We start from the raw sequence: 22,364 nt of genomic DNA on the forward strand, positions 1-22,364 counted from the left end.
AGACAATGTCTGGAGAATCGGGTCTGGACATTGTACTTTCACACAACAGGAGATTTTAGATGCAATGTCACCTAATGGAAATACTCTCTTTGGTTAAGGTGAGGGTTGGTGCCTGGGAGAGCATACAAGAGGATGACTCATCTGTGATATTGACTGTCTTTAACGTAGATATTAATACCACATGTATTTGGACTTATCCGTAATATCAACGAAACAATGGAAAGCTACGTACACACAAGCAGAAAAGAGTGCAAAGCAGCTGCAATGTCATCAACACGGCCACTAACTTGAAGTGAATTGTTTGGACAATGACCTTCTCTATTCATGTATGTGCTCAGTCAAATGAAGTTAAATGGACTTTGGACTAGGGAGTTGGCAGGTAAAGTCTGTTTAATGCCCGGGCCAACTGACTGGGACATTTGAGTTCATGCATACAGCTCCTCTGGGTAATGTCTGCAAAATTTCAGGGTAGCAGGTCATGTTTATGATAAGGGGCTTTACTGTTTGTGTGTAGTATAACTACTAGTCGTTACTAGTGTGTTACTTGGTGAGTGATATTTTAGAAACACGGCCTACAGCTTTCTTAAAACACATGCAACAGCTGTGTGCACATTCAGCAGTGTGCCGAAATGTGCTTATCTCAGAGCAGCACTGAAGAAAGACGGCCATATTCTCCTGAAGAACCCATCCGAAATTGTCACATCAAGTGAGTGAGAGCTGTTTGAGAGTTTTGTTTTTAACTTTGAGTGATCAGTGGCTATATTTTCACTCTCTTTATTTTCCCCTGCTGCTTCTCTGATGTCCACACTCCCGTTTGCTCTTCTCCTGATATTTTCACATCTGTTCGCATCCTGATTAATTGGTTTATTTCGACCATTGTTGAAACAACGGAAAGACAAGTTTTATTTTGTTTCTGTCGAGCATGAGTGAAGTGTGTTTTAGGATGATAAAATTACTGATTCTGTAAATGGCACCAGTTTTTATCAGAAAGTCCTATATGGAATCCTCATAAAATGATTTTGAAAATGCCAAATGACTTGTGACAGCTCACAAGCAATGACCTTGGCATTTAACATTCCTCTCAGCCACACCAAAGTTCAAGCTGCATGTGAAGTTTATATGAAGTTTTTTTCTAATGTTGTTTAATATAAACGGCATTCTTTTGCCTTAATAACTTCAAATACCACCAAGTAATACGCTTGGATAGTGGGATAGTATGCTTCAGTTCCTTTGATATTTTTGAGGAAAATAGTTGCACCTACTTAATGAAATTGTGGTTTTTAGGATGTAAGAGGTGTTTTTTGTCTCTCTCTCTATCTCTCTCTATTTCTATCTCTGTCTATATGTATCTATATATGTATATATTAAAGTGTTCTAATTTGTTTTTGTTGACCATGTTTAATTTAATACAACACAGATTAATTTTGTTTTGTTCAACCATTCCAGTCAGCCACTGGTTTTCCATTAATTTCTGAAATGGAAATTCCTAGTATGCTAATTTAGGTGATGGTAGGTATAGTTTATTAACTTTGGACAAAGCCTACCTGCTTACCTGTTTCGTACTGCCTTCAATCAGAATAGTCCTAGTAGTACAAGCAGCTGTCAGTATGACTGCAAGAGGTTATATTAAAGGACAATAATCAAACCATATGAATTGACACTATAACCAATAACCTCTTCTGTCTTTACCTCAGCAGAGCTCTCAAAGTAGTCTGTCATCGCCATCCTCATCCTCGGTTTCTTCACTAAGGCAATGGACATCACAGTCTGTTCCCGGATCTGGTGCTGCAGGGACCACTGGAGGTCCAGGTGTAATAACAGGAGGTACAGAGCAAGACAAGAAAATGAAGCAGTATCTGGAAGACGAGCGCATTGCCCTCTTTCTGCAGAATGAGGAATTTATGAGAGAGCTGCAGCGCAACCACGAGTTCCTCATTGCCTTAGAGAGAGGTATGACTGTGGATATTCAAATACACAGAGAAATTGCTCATATTGTCAGCATGAGATCAGTGTTAGTAGTTATACTGTTTTTGGTGGTACAGTATTGTATGCAGGATAGGAGTCACTAAGGATGTAACAATATATTGAATCCCACGATATCATGATAGAAATATGGCTCGATGCCGTTGTGTGACTGTGACACTATCTACCGTGACGTTGCATGGTTGTTTACAACCTCTCCTTGTCAAAAATTGGATTGTTTTTGTTTGAACAGGGGAGGGCCCAACAATTGTAGTCAAGAAAACAGACTCCCATCATCCTTTACGTGCAAGACAGGCGCTGCTAAAAATAATTCCAACAAGAAAATTACAGATGAACCTGCTGATAACAAAGAGATTGAAGATGGTCCATTGACATTTAGAGCTGATAGATGGCAACATTTTGGTATTCCCATTTCAAGAACTGACAATGGTGAAAAGGAAACTGAGAAACGCAAAACAACTTGCAAATGCTGCCAGGTGACGTTCAACTATGCTATGAGAAACATAGCAAATATGAGAAGCCATTTGGCAGCTCACCACCTGGAAAAGCACACAACAACAAAGTCTCAGCCAGGCCAAAGGAGCCTGAAAGAAGACAGAGAAGACTCTGCATAACAGTCTCAGAGGTGAAGAAACAAGATGCATCTGTGAGTATATAGCTGAAGGCCGTTTTCTGTGGTAGACAACGATGCATTTTGGAAGTTAGTAAACACACGCTGGAGCCAAAGTATTACAGTTCCACCAAGGCCACACTTTAGTCGCACAGTGATACCAGCTCTGTACCAAGAGATAAAAGCAAAAGTGACATAGAGCCTCAAATAAGAAGAGTACATCTCAATAACCACAGATTTGACTCAGAACTATATCAGAACAGTCACAGTTCATGTTATGACCAGTGAATGGGAAACGAAAAGTTTTTTCTGACAGCCACAGCCTCTTTTCCAATCACACACTGGACTCAGAATAGTTGAAAAAGTTTTGAAGTGGGGGGTCGACATGACGAATAACAGTCATCACGGTATTGCTGCTGTTACAGACAGTGCAGGAACTGTAGATGTAGTGGTTAGAGAGGCTCGACTGTCCCCACACAAAGTATTTTGCACACTCTTTAATTAATTAAAGGCATTTTTTTGAAGTAGTTTTTCTTTGTTTTTTAGATTTTTAGTATTGCAGTAGGTATTGTATCGTGGCCTTAGTGAGGTTGAGTTTTTGATATCGTTACAGCCCTAGTAGTAACTGGAAATACTGTATGATGTCCCCATTTTCTTTGTCTTGTTTACATATTGGGCGGCACGGTGGCGCAGCAGGTAGTGCGCGTGCCTCACAGCAAGAAGGTTGCTGGTTCGAACCCTGGGTCGGGCAGGGCCTTTCTGTGTGAAGTTTGCATGTTCTTCCCGTGCATGCGTGGGTTCTCTCCGGGCACTCCGGCTTCCTCCCACAGACCAAAAACATGCTCGTTAGGTTAATTGGTCTCTAAATTGTCCGTAGGTGTGAGTGTGAGTGTGTGAGTTGTCTGTCTGTCTGTGTATGTAGCCCTGCGATCGGCTGGCGACCAGTTCAGGGTGTACCCCGCCTCTCGCCCATTGCTAGCTGGGATAGGCTCCAGCCCCCTGCAACCCCGAAATGGGATGCGCGGGTAAAGAAGATGAATGAATGAATGAATGTTTACATATTTGTGGACCTGCCAATGGTTTCACGCTATTCCACTTTGGCAGGGAAGAAGTAAACAATGCTGCGTTTAAAAATCTGCTTTGCAAATGTTTTGGAGGGACGAAATATACAGTTGCAATCAAAATTATTCAACCCCCATTGCATATTATGCTTATTGGCAAAATATACAATTTCTCAGCTGTTTGCGAACAACAAATTACACAAGAACTGTTTAAGTAGTTCAATGAAACTAATATTACAAGGGTTTTCATCCAAATTCAACACAAAATGCTACTTTTAATGACTACTGCAGTCCCAAAATTATTCAACCCCTTCATGACAAGCATCTTCAATACTTAGCAGAGCTCCCTTTTGCTGTTATGACCTGCTAAACGTGATGCATAGCCAGACACAAGCTTCTGACAGTGTTCCTGAGGAATCTTAGCCCATTTCTTGGGCAATACAATATTCAATGTTCCTTTATTAGTCCTGCGAGGGGAAATTCCAATAGCCTCCAGTTCAGTAATATTCTTGGGTGTGCGTTTTGCAACCGCCTTCCCACCAAATCTCACCAGAGATTTTCTGTGGGGTTCAAGTCAGGCGACTGTGACAGCCCCTCTAAAATCTTCCATTTCTTCTGAAACCAAGCCTTGGTGGACTTTGAGGTATGCTTGAGATCATTGTCCTGTTGGAAGGTCCAATGACAGCTTCAGCTTCCTCACAGACGGCATGACGTTTTTTCCTAAGACTTCCTGATAATTGACTGAATCCATCGTGCCCTCCACACGCTACAAGTTTCCAGTGCCAGAGGCAGCAAAGCAACCCCAAAGCATCACTGAGCCACCGCCATGCTTCACTATAGGCAGGGTGTTCTTTTCAGCGTATGCTTCATTCTTCTTTTCTTCTTCCTCCAGACATACCGCCACCAAGTGGCGGTATGTCTGGCTGCAGGTGGTCTTGCTTGCTGCAGGTGTTTTTTGTTTGTTTGTTTGTTTTTTAAATGTGTTTATTAATTTTTCCTTTTTCCAACAACACAAGCAAGCAAAATAAAAACACAAAACCTCAACACAGCAACACACCTGCAACACAGAATGGCTCAGTTACACACATACTATATCCATATTAAAGAAAGGAAGTAAAAAGAAAATACATAAAGAAGCACATGAAAAATAAACATAATAATAAAAAATAAATAAGCGTGCAGTAATGCATCCCCTCTTTATCACCTTTCAGGGAATCCCTGTAACAGAATGGAAGATACATTGGGATCCAAATACTTCAAATAAGGTTTTCAAACTTTAGAAAATTGATTTGATTTTGAATGTGATATACAAGTCAAATATTCCAAAGCAACTAAATCAAACAACACTTTATGCCAACCCTTAACATTTGGTTCTTTATCACTAATCCACTGCAACAAAATGTTCTTCCTAGCTGCAAATGTAAGAATACAGTACAGTCTCTGATTTGTTAACCTTACACCTCTCGCAGGCAGGCCTAAAATAAGAGACCTTGGGTCCATCCCCAGTTCCAATCCCAATATCTTTTCAATTTCTGTTAAGACATTGACCAATATTTCTGCAGCTTATGGCATGACCAAAGACAATGAGTTAAAGTGCCAATTTCTGTTTTACATTTGAGATACATTGGAGACAAACTGGGGTTGAACCCATGTCTGAGATTAGGGGATATATGCATTCTATGCAAAATCTTTAACTGTATTGATTTGGCACGGTTACAAACTGAGAGTGATTTAGCATAGGCCCATATATTTTCCCACTCAGTAGCACTGATTGTAACAGAAAGTTCTCTCCCCCACTTTTCTCGGAGTTCTTATAAAGCCATAGATGGAACAGCACGCATAGCTCCATAGAGTAGACTAATAGCCATCTTCCGAGCTGTCCCAAACAACACTCTCTCAAGGGGAGATATGTCAGGGTTATCAATTAAAGTTGTGCTGTGTACTATATAATGTCTTATCTGTAGATAACGAAAGAAGTCATGTCTGGGGATATTGTATTTCTCAATCAGCTGATTGAATGACATTAATGCATTATCAGTAATTAAATCTTTTAACATATTAATGCCACAATTACTCCACGGTCTAAAGCCAGCATCAAGCAATCCTGGCTGGAAATCAGGGTTACTCAGAATAGGAGTAAAAGCTGATGTCAGTTTTGACCTCCCCTCAAGTCTACGCATTAATCGCCATGCCTTAATTGTGTTGAGTGTAACAGGATTATCACAGCACATTCAATAGTTTTAAAATTCTTAATAAAGAGCTTGTCTCTTAATGGATATTTTGAAAGGGAGGATTCAACATCCAGCCAGACAGAAGTTGTCATAAAATCCAATCATAAATATATCGCAAATGAGCACACAGCTGATACCTTCTAAAATCAAGTAAATCTAAACCTCCTTCAGAGCTTGGTAGCTGCAGAGTAGTCATTTTTAGCTTTGGCTTGCGTTTACTCCATATGAAGGAGCTGAGACCAACCATTTGAATAGTGTAAAGTAATTCAGGCAATATGTTCATTTTAATCAAGGCTACACGTCCTAGCCAGGATATCGGCAGAGAATTCCAACGCTCTAAATCCTGTCTCACTTTCTCAAACAAGGGAACAAAGTTGACTCTATACATTTGCTTAAATGTAGGGGTTATGTGCTCTCCTAAACAAGTAAAGCTTGCCGGAGACCACTTAAAGCGGAAGGAGGGTAGTGTTTGAGGTATTGAATTTAGATTCCCTAGTGGCATTGCCTCTGATTTCGCCCAATTAATTTTGTATCCCGAAAATTTGCTAATTAAGTCAATAAAATTCAGTAACGCAGGTACTGAAGTCCCTGGATTTGAAACAAAAATTAAGACATCATCCGCATAAAGACATCTTATGATACACTCTGTCTATTTGCAAGCCTTGTATAGTGGGTGCTATCCTAATAGCCTCTGCCAATGGTTCAATAACCATGGCAAATAAAAGGGGGGACAGAGGACATCCCTGCCTTGTTCCGCTATGAACAGGAAAGCTGCCTGATTTGAGCCCATTAGCTAGAAATCCTGCTTAAGGATTATTATATAGGACCTTGACCCATCTGATAAAATTATCCCCTAAACCAAATTTATTTAACAATAAAATAAATATATCCATTCCACTTGGTCAAAGGCTTTCTCCGCATCCAAGGAGAGCATTAAATCATCAATTTGCAGATGCTGAAAAACCTGAATAACATTGAGCAGCCGCCTAACATTGTCACAAGAGTTTCGTCCCTTTACAAAACCAGTTTGGTCTTCCTTTATAACTTTAGGCAGGAGACCTTCAAGGCATGTGGCCAGGATTTTTGCCAAAATTTTCCGGGCTACATTAAGAAGGGATATGGGCCTATAAGAGGCACAAGATTCTGGACATTTCCCCTTTTTCAGAATGAGTGAGATGTTTGCTTCTCTCAAAGTCTGGGGTAACTCATTATTTGAGAATGCGTTGTTAAACATGTTAACTAAAGGTTCCACTAATAGGTCGGAAAACTCTTTGTAGTATTCACAACTGAACCCATCAGGCCCAGGGGCGTTTCCATTCTGTAGAGCTCTTATAGCATTAACCACCTCTTGTCCCAAAATGGGGGAATTAAGAGTGAGTTTGTATTCTGATGGTATGGTGGGCAAACTGAGCTGGGCAAAAAACTTATCCATTAAAACAACCACATCACTTGGCTGTTCAGAAATATAAAGGTAAAATAATTTAAGTGTGTCATTTATAAACTTATTATCATATACACGGTTGCCTTGAGCATCGCAAAGGGCCACAATAGTCTGTGACTCTGCTGTTTTTTTGTAAGATATGCCAAGTACTTCCCAGGTTTATCCCCATGTTCATAAAATTTTTGCATCAACATCAACATATCCAGGTTCCTCACATATGGAACTGAGTGCTTTAGCTTGTGAAGAGAGTGGCATAGCCTTAGGAGGTAGTTTATCAATAAGAGGATTTAGTATGCAGTTAAAATCTCCACCCACAATGGCAATATCTGACTGAATCTGGGAGAAATCTAGGAGCACTTTAGTTATGAAGTCAGAGGGGTGTGCAGGAGGGTAGGACACATTCAATATAGAAATAATTATACCTTGTAAGACACCTTTAACAATAACATATCAACAATTTTTATCCTTGATACAGTCCAATATTGAAAACTGCAAAAATTGCCACTCCTCTACTTCTTGAGGTGAATGAGGAAAAAAACACTTGATTAAAACCTTCCCACTGCAATTTAAGATGTTCTTCATCATTCAGGTGTGTTTCCTGTAAGAGGGCAGTGTCAATTTGTCCTTTTTTCAAAAAAGTTAATACTTCTCTTAACAGGATTATGAGCCCCTTTAATATTCCATGTACACAGATGTAGCTTATCACTTCCCATATTACCTAACTCGACCCTTTATACAAAAATCTCTACAGGAAACATGAAACTAAAAGCATATGAGATCATATGCGTATTCACCGAGCCAAGAAAAACAGCAAAAATCAAATAAAAGAGTGAACAAGAACTATTGTACAAAAAAACACAACAGAAATGCAAATGTTCAAGGGGGTTGTCCCTGCCATATAACCTGCAGGGATTGCAAACCTTCCTCCATGGCAAGACTAGGAAACTTGCCATCCAATCCTCATTCCGAACGGTCAGTATTAAACTACACCTCACTCTGTGGCGATAATCTTAATTCACAAAAAGAAAAGAAAAGAAAAAAAACATTCAAGCCCACTCACAGTCGCTATAATTTCATTCATTCTCGGCATCGATTCTTGAGTCTTGAGTGGAACAGAATCTTTGCAAGAGTCACTTTTGAAAAGAGTTCTCAGTAACAGGTCATGTCCTTGCAGCTCATACATGCATCATATCCACCTATACTTCATGCCTATAAAGTACTTCAACCTTTTTTCACCTACTTGCATGTACATAATTAATGTTTGTTTGATCGTTGTTTAGCATTGATCTTTGTTCTCAGTGTAGCGTTTCTGTTTAAAGTACATTGAAAGTAATGATTAACTGGAGTCTCATTCTCAGTATGTGCACACCTGTTTGACCAATAAAGCTGATTCTAACTTTGGACATAGTCTAGTTTAGCTGAAAAACTGGAACCCACGGAATCAGAATCAGGTTTATTGTCAAGAAGGTTTTCACATACAAGTAATTTTCCTTAACAGTAAACATAGTAAGAGAACATCAAACAGACAAAAAACTAGTAATGCAAAAGTCAAGGCACATAAGTGAAAAATACAGCTGCGAGTGTCCATTCTGCATTCAAGCTCTTTTGTGCGCAACAGAAAGGAGCATCTCAATCAGCCAAAATTAAAGCTGTGTGCTGCAACAAGCAGGTTACAGGCTTCACAGAGGTGAGCTAAGTCACTTCAGCTTGTGAAATTCTATTTCAGGAAGTGAGGGGGCGCCCATATAGCTCACTGGTGTGCCCCATGTATTAAGGCCTGACTGCAGCAACTGAGCTGTGACTCTGCTATATATCGTCCCCTCTCTCCTTGCCTTTCCAGTTTCATCATCGCTCAAAATGTGTTTGTCCCCCTTTATCGGATTTCAATGAATGTCAATTCAAATCAATTCAATTCAATATTCCTTTATTAGTCCCGCGAGGGGAAATTCCAAATTACAGCAGCATCAATAAAGCAGATAGAGTAATATAAGAAGTGCATGCAAATTAAAAATAGCATCAGTATATACAAAAGAGTGGGAATTTTAAATAAAAAATAAAATGAAACGTCATCCTAAAAAATGGTAAGAAATTGTAAATAGTATTTACAGACTGTTATGTACATGTTTTATTGCACAGCTTATTGCACAGCTTATTGCACTGATTACTTGGAGCAGTTTTTGTTTTATAGTCTGACAGCTGCAGGGAGGAATGACCTGCGATACCACTCTTTCACACACTTTGGATGTAGTATCCTGTCACTGATGGAGCTCCTCAGTGCAGTGAGTGTGTGTTGGAGGGGGCGGGAGTCATTGACTGTCATGGAGGACAGCTTGGCTGTCATCCTCCTCTCCCCTACCTCCTCCACCAGTTCCAGAGGGCATCCCACGACAGAGCTGGCCTTCCTGATGAGTTTGTCCAGCCTCTTCCTGGCAGCTGTTGTGATGCTGCTCCCCCAGCAGACTACACCATAGAAAATGGCAGAGGCCACAACAGAGTCATAGAAGGTCTTCAGGAGTGCCCCACGCACCCCAAAAGACCTCAGCCTCCTGAGCAGATAGAATCTGCTCTGTCCTTTTTTATAAAATGCAGTGGTGTTATGAGTCCAGTCCAATTTGTGGTTCAGATGAACACCCAGGTACTTATAAGATGTCACCATCTCAATGTCCTTTCCCTGGATGTTCACTGGTGATGGTGAAGAGTACCTGCGCTGACAGAAGTCCACAACCAGCTCCTTGGTTTTACCCGCATTAATCAGGAGGTGGTTCTGCTGGCACCAGTCCACGAAATCCTGGATGAGTCCTCTGTATGACCTGTCGTCCCATCTGTGATGAGGCCAACAATGGCAGAGTCATCAGAGAACTTGAGAGGTGTTGGTCCACCCCTGAAAGCTCCAGCTTGTTTCTCAGGATGGAGGAGGAAGATGAGGGCATCGTCCATTCCGATGCCAGGCTGGTACGCGAGCTGCAGCAGGTCCATGGACGAGCTCACCAGGGGGTGCAGGTGGGCAAGGACGAGCCGCTCCAGGGCCTTCATGAGGTGGGATGTTAGGGCCACCGGCCTGTAGCAGCTAGGGTCCTTACGATGTGGGGTCTTTGGCACAGGTACCACGCAGGACATCTTTCAGAGGCGTGGCACCCTTCCCAGTCTCAGGCTCAGGTTGAACAGATGTCCGATGATCCTGCTCAGCTGATCAGAGCAGGATCTGAGGAGCCTGGGACTGAGGCCATCCGGTCCTGGAGCCTTCCTGGTCTTTAACCTCCTGAGCTGATTCCTCACCTGGAGAGGTGTGAGGGACAAGTTGGAGCAGGGGGGCTGAGTGTCTTGTGAAGTGGATGAGGGGCTGGGAGGAGCAGTGGGGGGTGGCGTTGATTGCGGTGAGCTGAATACTGGGGGGGGGGGGGGGTCAGTGGGGTACTCGGGCAGGATGCTGGCAGATCAAAAGAGGTCTAGTGCAGTGCTGGTGCAGCTGGGGGAGGGGCAGATGTTTCTTCAAACCTACAGAAGTAGGTGTTCAGCTCATCTGCCCACTTTGGATCCCCAGCTGCCTGGAGGTTTGGCTCCTGGTGACCTGAGATGGTTTTCAGGCCTCTCCAGACTCCCCTGGTATTGTTCTCCTGCAGCTGTTCCTCCATTCTCTTCCTGTATCTGTCCTTTCCCTCCCTGATATTCCTTCTTAGCTCCCTCTGAACAGTTTTCAGCTCCTCTTTGTTTACTGACTTGAAGGCCCTCTTCTTCTCCTTTAAAAGAGCCTTAATGTCAGGATTAATCTGTTGTTTGTTTGTTGGTTGAGTGACACCGTACAGTCCTGGTGGGTACAGTGTCCTCCACACAGAAGTTTATGTAGTCTGTGATGCTGTCTGTCAAGCTGTCATGAGAGTCACTGAATATATCCTGCTCGATGTCTCCATTGAGTGTAATATGGATTGCTCAAAGGCATCTTGAGGTATTAATAGGCTGTGGCCACTTGCATCAATCAATATGATACATCAGAGTTTGGTTAATGCTTGTCCCGAGGGCATGCACACTCAAATTAGTTGAATTCTATCAACTGAGTTTTAAAGGACACGTTTATGGTATATGGTGAGCCCCCTATAGGTTGGGCGCGAAATACTTAGGTAGACTTATTCCCAATCGTGGCCTGAAGATTTGAACCCAGATTTATGATTGAACAAATTGAATTGAACAAATCGCTAATCACTCAAGTTTAGATTCTTAATTACTGTGCCACCATCTGGAAGATTGGGGTCATATTTCTTTGGAAGTGCTTGAATATCATTTCATTCAACATAAGAATTGCGACCCTGTGTTCATCTGAATTTCATCCGAGATCACTGATTTTTTTAGTCAGAGCAATTTCTGTGCCGTAGTATGTTTTAAAGCCTGACTGAAATTCCTCCAGAATGTTATTTTCTTTAAGAAGGAATTCATTTTCACTGAAACTATTTTTTCCAGTATCTTACTGATGAATGGAAGGTTGGATATCAGCCTATAGTTGTTGGGTTTTGGACATTTTCCTGCTAAGCCCTAAGTTTTTTGGTGGCTATTTTTTTCAGCCAATCTTGCTCTTTTATAATCAAAATGTGTATCTCAGTCCCACAATGCTGTATACCCATTTTGGTAACTGATAAACTCAAAATCCCAACAACTTTTATCCACATTACTCTGGACGTTTCTGGTCCAAGAGGCTTTTTTGTAGAGCACATTGAAACCTGCACAACACAATAGGGTTCTGGCCCTCTGGGCTTGAACCGTAATAATAAACAGCATATGTTTTGAAGATAAAGAGCACTACAGTTCTGTGCAGGAATGTGCAAAGTATTGGCCATGGAATGTGGAAATGTTTACAGTATGTTGTGGGCACCTCATGTTAACATAATTATTGAGACCTGAACAAAAAACTAAACCTGTAACATGCAAATGTTAAAGTCTGATAAAGAACTTAGGGCGAAGAACAGTGGTTTCCCATTGGATGAGTCTCATCGGAACTCAGAGGAATCCCTGTGACACAGCCATGACATCATGTCATCTGGCTTGGTTGGATGCATGTTTTCTGCCACTAAGTAAAAGACCAGTGCCATGGCTGACAACTGTGAGCTGAGTTTGCAAGCTAGGTTTGTGTGATAAAGACAGAGTTATTGTGTCTCTCTCATTTTCTTTGAGTACATTTCCCTCTGTCTTTTACTAACCCACACATCCACTTGCTTTTACAGGCACTTCAGCTCATATTAATACAGTTATTGGTATCAACAACTACCCGTAATAGCTGCTAGTACCCTGTGTCTATTGGGGGAATAAGACTGTGTCAGTGAGGGTCCAAGGCCTTACTGATGAGACCTGCTGCAGATAGGAAGAAAATTTTCTTGTGGCAATGAGGCTTTGGTCCTAATGATATTTCCCCCGATTCGCCTGTGACCTCCTCTCAGACAGGAACTGATCCACCTGCAGGTAGAGTCAGGCACGCTCATCTGGGAGAGCTTGTCTTGCTTAGGCAGATTGATGGTGTTCAAAGTGGAGCTAAAATCTACAAACAGCATCCTGGCATTGGTTCCTATGGAGCCCAGGAGTTGGAGAAAGAAGTGAAGGACTATGTTGGCTGTATCATGTACAGACCTGTTGGCTCTGTATTCACACTAAGGGGAGACTAGGAGTGGGTCTGATGGTTTTGAGGTGCGACAGTCCAAAATGCTCTAATGACTTCATTACCATAGAGGTCAGGGCAATGGGTCTGTAGTCATTAAGTCCTGTGGTCCTTGGTTTTTTGGAGATGGGGATGGTGTTGGAGGTCTTGAAGCAGCATGATTGCAGGAGATCAGTATCTTCAACAGTCTATTGACGTCCATGTTGACAGTAGGCAGAGGCCCAGGCCCCTGGGAGAGGTGGACCTGGGTCACTGGGAGTGGTGTTAGGACTGTCCTATTGTAGTAATAATAATACATTATTCTTATTCAGGGTGCTCAAAGACGCTTCACAAAAATAAATAACAATGCTAATAATATTGTCTTCAAAGACAATATTGACAGAAGAACCCCCTTGGGTTGTTGGTTAAGTCATTAGTGGATTGGAGGGCTTCAGGTACTTTAGGCAGAGTCCCGCCAGCCTAGCGCTGTCCACTTTCCAGTCTACATACAAGATATTGACATTGATTGTCTCATGTAAATACATTTCCAAATGTGGTCTTGAATTAGTTTAAAATGTGATTTAGGATGGAAATCCAATTTTTCTCTTTTTACATTTAAGCTCTTTTTACATTTAGCTGGGTTAATAGTTTTGGGTTGCTGTTGTTGTTTATTTTGTTATTGTACATTTCTTTGCTTTTCTTGGACAAAATTAATTACATATGTCATCATTTGTCATAGTTTTACATCCCTCAGCTTATGATCAAGACACTCACTTCCATTGTTTTACTAGGTATATTTAGAGGTGCAAACATGCCTCGGCCATGCTCAAGGTTTTTCAGGCATTTCATAATGGATGGACTTCTTTAAGTACTAAATTCATTAATCACATTATTCACTTACTCTCATAAATATGAATAGAATTAGTCTGAAAACATGAATTTCTGGCATTAAAAATTCAATTCTGAGACAAAAGTAAAACTGACTCAAACAATTCAGAGTAGAAGCTCAGGATTTTTTTTTTCTTTTGTACTTAACCTGTACCCGTGTCAGCAATGGAAATAATAACTTTTCAGCCTTCTGAAATTTAGGCTTTGCTGAGACAAGCTAGAAATGATGAGGCTGGTGATAAGCAGAGTGTTTCCCTTGGCTGTTCTGCTGCACCAATGGAAAGCCTAACATGGTTTCCCCCTCTCATCAGACACTAGCCAAGATGAATTGATGTGGATTTCGAAATTTTGGCATTATACCAGAGTTCATCACAATTTGTTTTCTCATGTTAATAGTCAAAACATCTGCTCTCTGTTTTTAGATCGCTTGAAGTATGAATCAAAGAAATCAAAGTCCAATCATTCATCTAGCATGGACAATACAGCAGGTAGATATCACTCATCGAGCTTTCTCTCCTTAGCTTTTTTTGTGTCTTTGCACACGGAATTCTACCTAATACTGGTTTGAATATGTCTCTGTATTGCCTGTTATTTTTCTTGGCTGTTTCAAGCATTTGTGCTACAGACCTCTTACTACAAATACTTGCGAGTTGATAATTTATGTGTTTAATGTGTGCAAGTAAATAAGTGTACATTGTGGTAGTGTTGCTGTGTTTGTGTGCAGGAGAACAGTACTCTGCTGCTTCAGTGGAGGCCATCTCAGATGACGCCCTGTTCAGAGACAGACTCAAACACATGGGCAAGTGTAAGTGTCCTGATTTACAATACTACTGCTGTGTCACAAATAACTGCATTGTCATTCTGTACTGGAATTAATGACTTGGAATGTTTTCTTACCTTCAGCAACGAGAAAGAAACTGTTTGAAATTGCCAGAACATTCTCAGAAACGACAAAGAGGGCAAAATCAAAAAAGAGGATGCTCCTGAAGCACCATTCGTATCCTTTACTTCACCTTTGTCACATTATCTGGCAAATGAACCTTTTTTTCCTAAGGTATTAAAATAGCCAAATCTTATTTGCGTGTTATGATCATATGTGATTTAGAAAGTGGATGTGCTTTCATTCAGCAAACAACAACATTTGGTTTAATTAACACCAAGTGATTCAGCTGTCACCTTCTTTTCCTCCGTGACAGCATTTGTACTATTCTGTCTTAGTACTGTTTGTTTTTTTACTGCTGGTGGAACAAGTGAAATCCATATAGAGGAAAGTAAAATAATTTCCTCAGTTGATGCATTTACACCCTCAAATTCTTCACATAAAGCCCTTCTATACCCCCTTCAACAACATTATTGTTGAGGTGCTTCTCAGATCATCAGCTATGTATAAGCATCCATAACTGTGATTTTATTGTCCACTTCCATGACTGAATTAGGACGCTGATCAGGCTTGCAAGGCTGGGGTTTTGGTGTTCTTAACTAAACTCCTCTCCAGATTGGGCACAGCCAACTCCAGAGCCAATCTTCTTGATGATATAGATGGAAATCCCTGTGGTAAGAAACACATGTCACCCACATAAAACATTTTGTGTTTTTCATTGTGTCACAGAGCAGTAATTTTTAACTGGGCTATCTTCAGGATCCAAAGATTCCATCAGACATCAGGCTCACACATAGTCCAACCTAACACCCCTTCAGTATTTCTTCATCTATTCTGCCTCTCAGTGGATTTAAACCCAGGATCTTCTTATTGTGAGGATGCAGAGCTCACCACTGAGCTATGCTTCAGTTTAAATTCACAAAATGAAAATTAACACAACTTAAGTGCAACTGTGTATAGTTCAATACAATAAAAAGCTTTGCATCAAGGAAGGTAATAATCTGATTGTGCGTAGACCATGGGGAGTAAAGAACTAGTGTGACAGGATTGAGGTCTGGACATTGTCCAGAGTTGCCCTTTCACATAAGTAACAGATTTGTCCTTGTCAAATGCATTCTCACTTACTGGAAATAATCCTTTTAGTTCAGGTAAGTGGTGGTACTTGGGTAGAGCGTGCATTCATTTGTTTCCTGGGATCCTGTAGAGTATTTTTTTTTGTTGAGATAAGTAATCATTTATTGGTAGTTGAACTTTGGGTTTTGTACCGAAGAAAGTATGTAATTCTAAACCTAAACCTATTCTACAGAAAGGAATACTCAAAATCCTGAAGGGGCAGGATTTTCACTGAACTCGTAAAAGAGAGACTGAGCTTACCACTAGCAGAGCAAGCTAGGCTGTGGATGATAAGAGTTTGCAATTGATCAGTGTTTTCTGTCGTTATGTCTGGCTCACACTAGGAGCTAGGCTGTTAGCAGACTTTGTTGTTATTTTTTATTTATTTAGTTGTTTATTTTTAACTATTTATTAACCTTGATCTCTTTTTTAAACCTGCTAAATTTTACTCTGTAGCATTTTGAGATTGCTTGAATATAAGTTGCATTACAAATAAAATGTGTTATTATTATTATTATTATTATTATTGTTGTTGTTGTTGTTGTTGTTGTTGTCACGGAGCACTTGCTCTCACTCTCTGAGTTTCGATAGTAAGGTCAGCTGACGCGGGTCACGCCCTCTATCTGTCGCCAGCCGACAAAATCCTGAAGGGGCGAGTTCAGCCATGGTGACACACTGTGAGGGGGGCACAGCTGTGGCACTTCCTATATTTAACACACAGGCTGCGCTGATGCGTCAGCACTTTTGTGTGAAGACCCTTTGAGTAAAGACCTGCGAGTCTACTTTTGTGAGTCCACTGAGCAGGGACACAGGTAACTTTCTGGCCTTTCTGCGCACACACCATGTGCTACCAATATATTCCAGGGCATGTGAAAAAAAAAAACGTATTGGCCTTAAAAGGCAACGCAATTCTGAGAACCATAACCCACTCAGAAAAACCTCAGCTACTCCCTCTGCTTTTTCCTTTGGCCTACGGAATTGCCAGTTTGCTGTAAACAACCCTCCACTGCCTCCACCCTCAACTTTGCTCACAGCCGATCACTTCTTTCTTCACTGATAAGGTTTTGACCATCAGTAACCAGTTCTCTGAGCCTGACCAACTCAGTAGGATACCACCAGCTAACAGAGCCTCACTCTCCTCATTTTCCCATATCACAGAGGAGCAAGTCTCCAACCTTCTGCTCCACTCTTGCCCCACTACCTGTCTACCGGACCCTATACCCTCCGACCTCCTGCAGGCCGTCTTGCCCGCAGTTATCCCTGCTGTCACCCACATGATCAGCTCCTCACTTACAACGGGTAATTCCTTTCTGATAACAACCTGCATGATCCCAGCCAATCCGGTTTCAAACGCAGACACTCTATGGAGGCTGTGCTCTTATCTATAGTGGAAACACTACAATCAGCTAGGGCTACTGGTCTATCCTCTGTTCTACTATTGCTTGGCCTATAGGCTGCCTTTAACATGGTTAACCACCAAATCCTCCTCTCCACACTCGCTGAGCTCGGCTCTTTTTCAACAGACACCACCGCACTTGGTGCAGTCATCCGCTCACATGGCTTCTTATACCATTCATGTGCTGACGATACCCAGCTTCTCCTTTCGTTCCTGCCAGATGACTTCACTGTCTCAGCACGGATATCGGCATGCTTCGCCGACATCTCGGCATGGATGAAGGAGCGACACCTTCAGCTTAACCAAAGACTGAGCTCCTTGTCATCCCTGCCGGTCCCTCTATACAACAACAGATCGGTATCCAGCTTGACTCAGCTCTGCTCACTCCAACAAAATCTGCCAGAAACTTGGGTGTCATGATTGATGACCAACTAACTTTTAAAGAGCATGCGACCTCTGTTGCTCGGTCATGTCAATTTGCCCTGTACATCAGGAAGATCAGGAAGATTTTGTCCTGTCCCAATCACAAGATGTCACGTTAATTGATTGAGTCAGTAGTATTTTGATATTGCCTATTGTTCTGTACCTCTGACCTTGAATAAAATTCAAGTTTAAGAACCCCTTTTCTATGACATGTCTAAAGATATGTGGTTACCACAGATTTGTTTTACCCTGCAACCTTGACATGTAAACTGCAAGAGCAACATCTGACTGTACCAATGGTTTCAAGCTCACATTTGAAATTCAGTGTTTTCTTGTCCTATCTATAGAGTTTTGGATATAAAAATGAACATGCACAGATGTTCTGATTCTGTCAGTGGCTGTAGCTGCAAGTGTTCTTGAAAACAGTGCAGATACATCTTCCCATTGCAACGAACAGGCTAGATTAGTAGATTAGGATATTAAGCTTTTTTAGTCCTACCCAGTATGGGAAGGTGCAGTAAATGGCTCTCAAGCTATATGCTATATATCTGCACATTTGCATTAGCACACACAGCCTGCAGTAGTTTCTTCAAAGGTTAATAACGTATGTAAGGTTAGTTAGTCAGACACCGTTGTTATTTCCAAATATCCCGGGATACCTTATTACCGAATCACTGCCCAACTCTACTAGAAAGACAAATCAAAACCCCATTTGACTGCAAAAGACCTTCATGAAGATTTAGCAGTCTCTGGAGTGCACTGTTCTACTGTGCGGCAACACCTTCACAAATATGACCTTCATGGAAGAGTAATTGAAGAAAACTTTTCCTGCTTCCTCACCACAAAATTCAGCATCAGAAGTTTGCGAAGCGTGACACATTTTGGAAACAAGTCCTGTGGATAGTTGAAGTTAAAACACAACTTTAGTCAACAATGAGCAGTGGTATGTTTGGGGAAAAAAGCTACAAAATATCATGAAAAGAATTACTCTCCAACTGTTAAGCACGGTGGTGGATCGATCAAGCTTTGGGCTTGTGTTGCAGCCAGTGGCATGGGCAACATTTCACCAATAGAGGGAAGGATTGATTCAGTTAAATGTCAACAAATTCTGGAAAGAAACGTTCACACAGTCTGTAAAAATGCTGAAGATGAAGCTGATTTGTACTGATCCAAAGAGGACACAAAACTTTTTTTGTTGTCATTTTTTACTCATCTGTCGTCACCTTTTTATTACGTTCAAAACTGGAAAACAATGTCAAACCTCCTGGAGCATCTGGAAGAATATATTGACAAGTATTTCAACAGAATCTGTACCAGGACAGCAAAAACAACACATTAGCTGTCAAAACCAGCTTCACTCTAAACAGCAAAGCCCATGCACAACACCATCCATGTCCCAAAAACCACCATGCTGCACAGAGGTAAGAGACTCATCTCCATTGAAAATAAACTTTATGTACTTGACTCCAAAATCACACTCATCAAAGTACTGCACAGGAAATTTTAGGCACTGCCAAATTTTGGAATTTAGTCAGGAGCAAATAGACGCTCTCACCAAGGAAAGCAAATCCCTACTACTGTCAACATGCTCACCACCCAGCTCACCTCAGTTCAGTTGCCTTGTCATAATTGGTGGCAACTTTAACACAGTCTTGGCCCTTCAGTAGACAGAATTAACATTTCAAATGATTAGTGTATCTGGCCGTACACAGGAACAAAACATTTTATGAGCAATCTTGGTCTTTGTGATAGTTGGTGGTTGAAGCACCCAGCTGCAAGAGAATATTCATTCTTCTCAGTGGTTCACCGTTTATATTCATGCCTTGACTTCTTCCTCATTAGCAATTCAATTATATCTGATATTTTAGACTCAAAAATCCATCCCATTATTGTTAGAAAAAATTAACAAAAAGAATAGTGTTCCTTCTTATAGAGTGGATGTAGCATTATGCTGCTGGGTTGTCAGTGAGTGATGTCAGCTTGGCAAATATCCTCCTCTCACCTACCTTCTCAGTGTTGTCCAGAGGGCAGTCCAGGACAGATCCAGCTCTCCTGACCAATTTGGTTAGGCTTTTTCTGTCCCTCTCAACCCCAGCAGACCACTGCATAGAACATTGCAGATGCCACGACACAGTCATAAAATGTTTTTCACAGTGTCTACACACACCAAAGAACCTCAGTCTTCTTAGCATTTTGAGACAACTTTGACCCTTCCTGTACAGGACATCTGTGTTGTTAGTTCACTCCAGTTGTTGTTGAGGTGAACTCCCAGGTATTTGTACACCACCACAATCTCACTGTCCAAACCGTGAATGTTCACCAGTGTAGTCTGTGGTACCTTCCTGCAGAAATCTGTCACCATCTCCTTTTATCTTGCTGGCATTATGTGCAGGTGGTTCAGTGCTGTCCCTTGTGGAGCCCCCGTGCTGCAAACCACCACATCAGACACGCAGTTGTGAAGCCTCACATACACATTTCTGTTAGTCAGGCGATGGTCCATGCAGCAAGGTGGCAGTCTACTCCAGCTTCTTCCAGCTTTCACCTGAACAGTAATGGCTGGATTGTGTTGAAAGCACTAGAGAAATCAATAAACATGACCCTCGCAGCGCTGCCAGTGTTCGCCAGGTGGGAAAGAGATCGGTGGAGGAAGTAGATGACTGCATCTTCCACACCAATGCCTGGTCGATACACAAACTGTAGGGGGTAGAATCAAATCTGTTGGAAAAACAGGTTCAGTTCATTTGCCCATTCCAGGTCTCCAGATTCAGGGCCCCTTCCTCATTCACTGCTGTGGCCTTAGATGGTTTTCAGGCCTCTTCAAACCTCTCTGGTGTTGTTTCCCTGAAGGCGCTCCTCCAGCTTCCTCCTCTAGCTGTCATTGCCTCTCCTAATCTCCTTTTTCCGATTACTGTGCACCCTGCTCAGCTCATTTTTGTCCTCAGATCTAAAAACTCTCTTCTTCTCATTCAATAGGGCTTTCAGTTCTGGGGACACCCAGGGTTTGTTATTTGGGAAATACTGTACCTTCTTTGTAGGCACAGTGTTTTCCACACAGAAATTAATATAGTCTGTAATGCCAGGGACAGTTGTCAAACTGTCAATGTCCTTCCTGTGTGGACTGCACAACTACTTCCCAGTCAGTGGTGTCACAGCAGTCCCTCGGTGCCATGCTGGATTCCTCTGACCATCTTATCGCTTACCTGATGGTAGGCAGTTGTCTATTCATCAAACGATGCTCACTCTCCCATCCCCTCTCAGCAGTTGAAAATTGTCCAGCATAACATGCGAGTCCGGCATGATCTTCATTAGCCAAGTTTCAGTGAAACACATGAGGCTACACTCCTGATACTCCCTCTGCAGTCTGGTTAGCGCTGTTCGCTCTTCCATCTTAGGATAACAACTTCAAAACGAGTCTCCTCGATGTGGTTTGTTATGGTTTATGACCACACCTGGGGCCCGTTTCACAAAGCAGGTTTAGTGAAAACTCCGAGTTTGTTAAGCCTGAAATGAAGGAAACTCTGAGTTTTCCGTCTCACAAAGGGAGGTAACTCAAACCAGAGAAAGAGGGGTAACTCTAGCCTGTTTCACAGAGAGAGGTAACTTAAGCTCTCGGTCAGTTAGTAACAGACTCTATGAACCTAACCTGGTCGGGACCAGGTTTTTCTCAATGAACCTCGAGTTTCTCTCTGTCTCCGCCCTCTGTCAGCCACACACAGTATTTTATTTCCTCATTCATTCGTCAGCAGGCGAGTTTTGGGATAACATAGTTCTGCCGTCTGTTATTTAAAAAAAATCAGTCAGTAGGCACTTTTTTTCACTAACATGGCAGGTCCTTTTGACAACGATCCCGTGGATGAAAGTGCAGCATTACTGCGCAGGGAATTAAATATTCGTCGGGAGATGGTTATCAGACCGCGCATAGATGTTCTGGCATTTCCAGACAATTATCTTTTTGAACGGTACTGTTTCACGTCACAGTCCATCACCTACATACACAACCTAATCCGTCCTTACATTTGCAACATTACCAGCCGGAGTCATGCTCTCACATCCCAGCAGATATTGTGTGTTGCGCTGCGTTTCTTTGCGCAGCATTATGTTGGTGATAAAACAACTACACAGTCAAACAGCCACTTAATATTTACTTTACAATATAACACATGATCAAAATGAGGTACCCCCATTAAATTATGCCGTGTCTTACCTGTTTGAACAATGTTTTTATGTTTCATCTTGAGCTGCTCCCAAGTGCGCTTCTCCCCCGCGGGGTTGCACCTACATGAAATACATTAATGAGCTACCATTCAAGCAGTTTTCCCCTGTAATATTATTGTGATTGCAAAGGACTACATTTAAACTTACGCATTGACCCGAGCAGCAATGTTCTCCCACGCCACCTCCCTCTCTTTTGCAGCTGCAGCGGTGTTACACTTTTTTCTAAAAACATGCTCAAATTCGCCGTATGAGCGCATTAAGATTTCGAGTTCCAGTGGGGTAAAAAACACAGCCCTCCTCTTCCCCGTCGCCATGGTGACTCGTCGAATCGTGGCTCCATTGATGTTGGCTTTTTATAGTCGTGGTGCACGCGCTTAACTCTGAGTTAACCTACTCTGAGTTGATTGAACTAACTCAAATCACCTGTTCTGAAACCGGAAACTCGGAGTTTCCTATCTCAGGCTAGATCAACTCAGGGTTCAGGATTAGACTCGGAGTTTGTTGAA

At 41.8% G+C, this 22,364-nt stretch overlaps 1 protein-coding gene across 14 annotated transcripts in view; it reads left to right on the forward strand.

Moving 5' to 3' along the window:
• cuedc1b (CUE domain containing 1b) overlaps window positions 1-22,364 on the forward strand; it is an 85,943-nt gene that overhangs the window by 28,109 nt on the left and 35,470 nt on the right. For 5 of the 14 annotated variants that reach the window (XM_076734848.1, XM_076734844.1, XM_076734842.1 and 2 more), the window contains exons 4-8: window positions 1,695-1,950; window positions 14,254-14,319; window positions 14,556-14,636; window positions 14,735-14,828; window positions 15,327-15,385. In XM_076734848.1, coding sequence (XP_076590963.1) covers window positions 1,695-1,950; window positions 14,254-14,319; window positions 14,556-14,636; window positions 14,735-14,828; window positions 15,327-15,385 — 556 coding nt within the window. Of the gene's footprint in view, window positions 1-1,694; window positions 1,951-14,253; window positions 14,320-14,555; window positions 14,637-14,734; window positions 14,829-15,326; window positions 15,386-16,982; window positions 17,124-17,347; window positions 21,147-22,364 lie in introns of those variants that run through there. The other 9 variants (XM_076734835.1, XM_076734833.1, XM_076734834.1 and 6 more) reach the window with 6 other exon arrangements.

The sequence above is a fragment of the Chaetodon auriga genome, chromosome 7, assembly GCF_051107435.1.
Source record: "Chaetodon auriga isolate fChaAug3 chromosome 7, fChaAug3.hap1, whole genome shotgun sequence".
Taxonomy (NCBI): Eukaryota; Metazoa; Chordata; class Actinopteri; order Chaetodontiformes; family Chaetodontidae; genus Chaetodon; species Chaetodon auriga.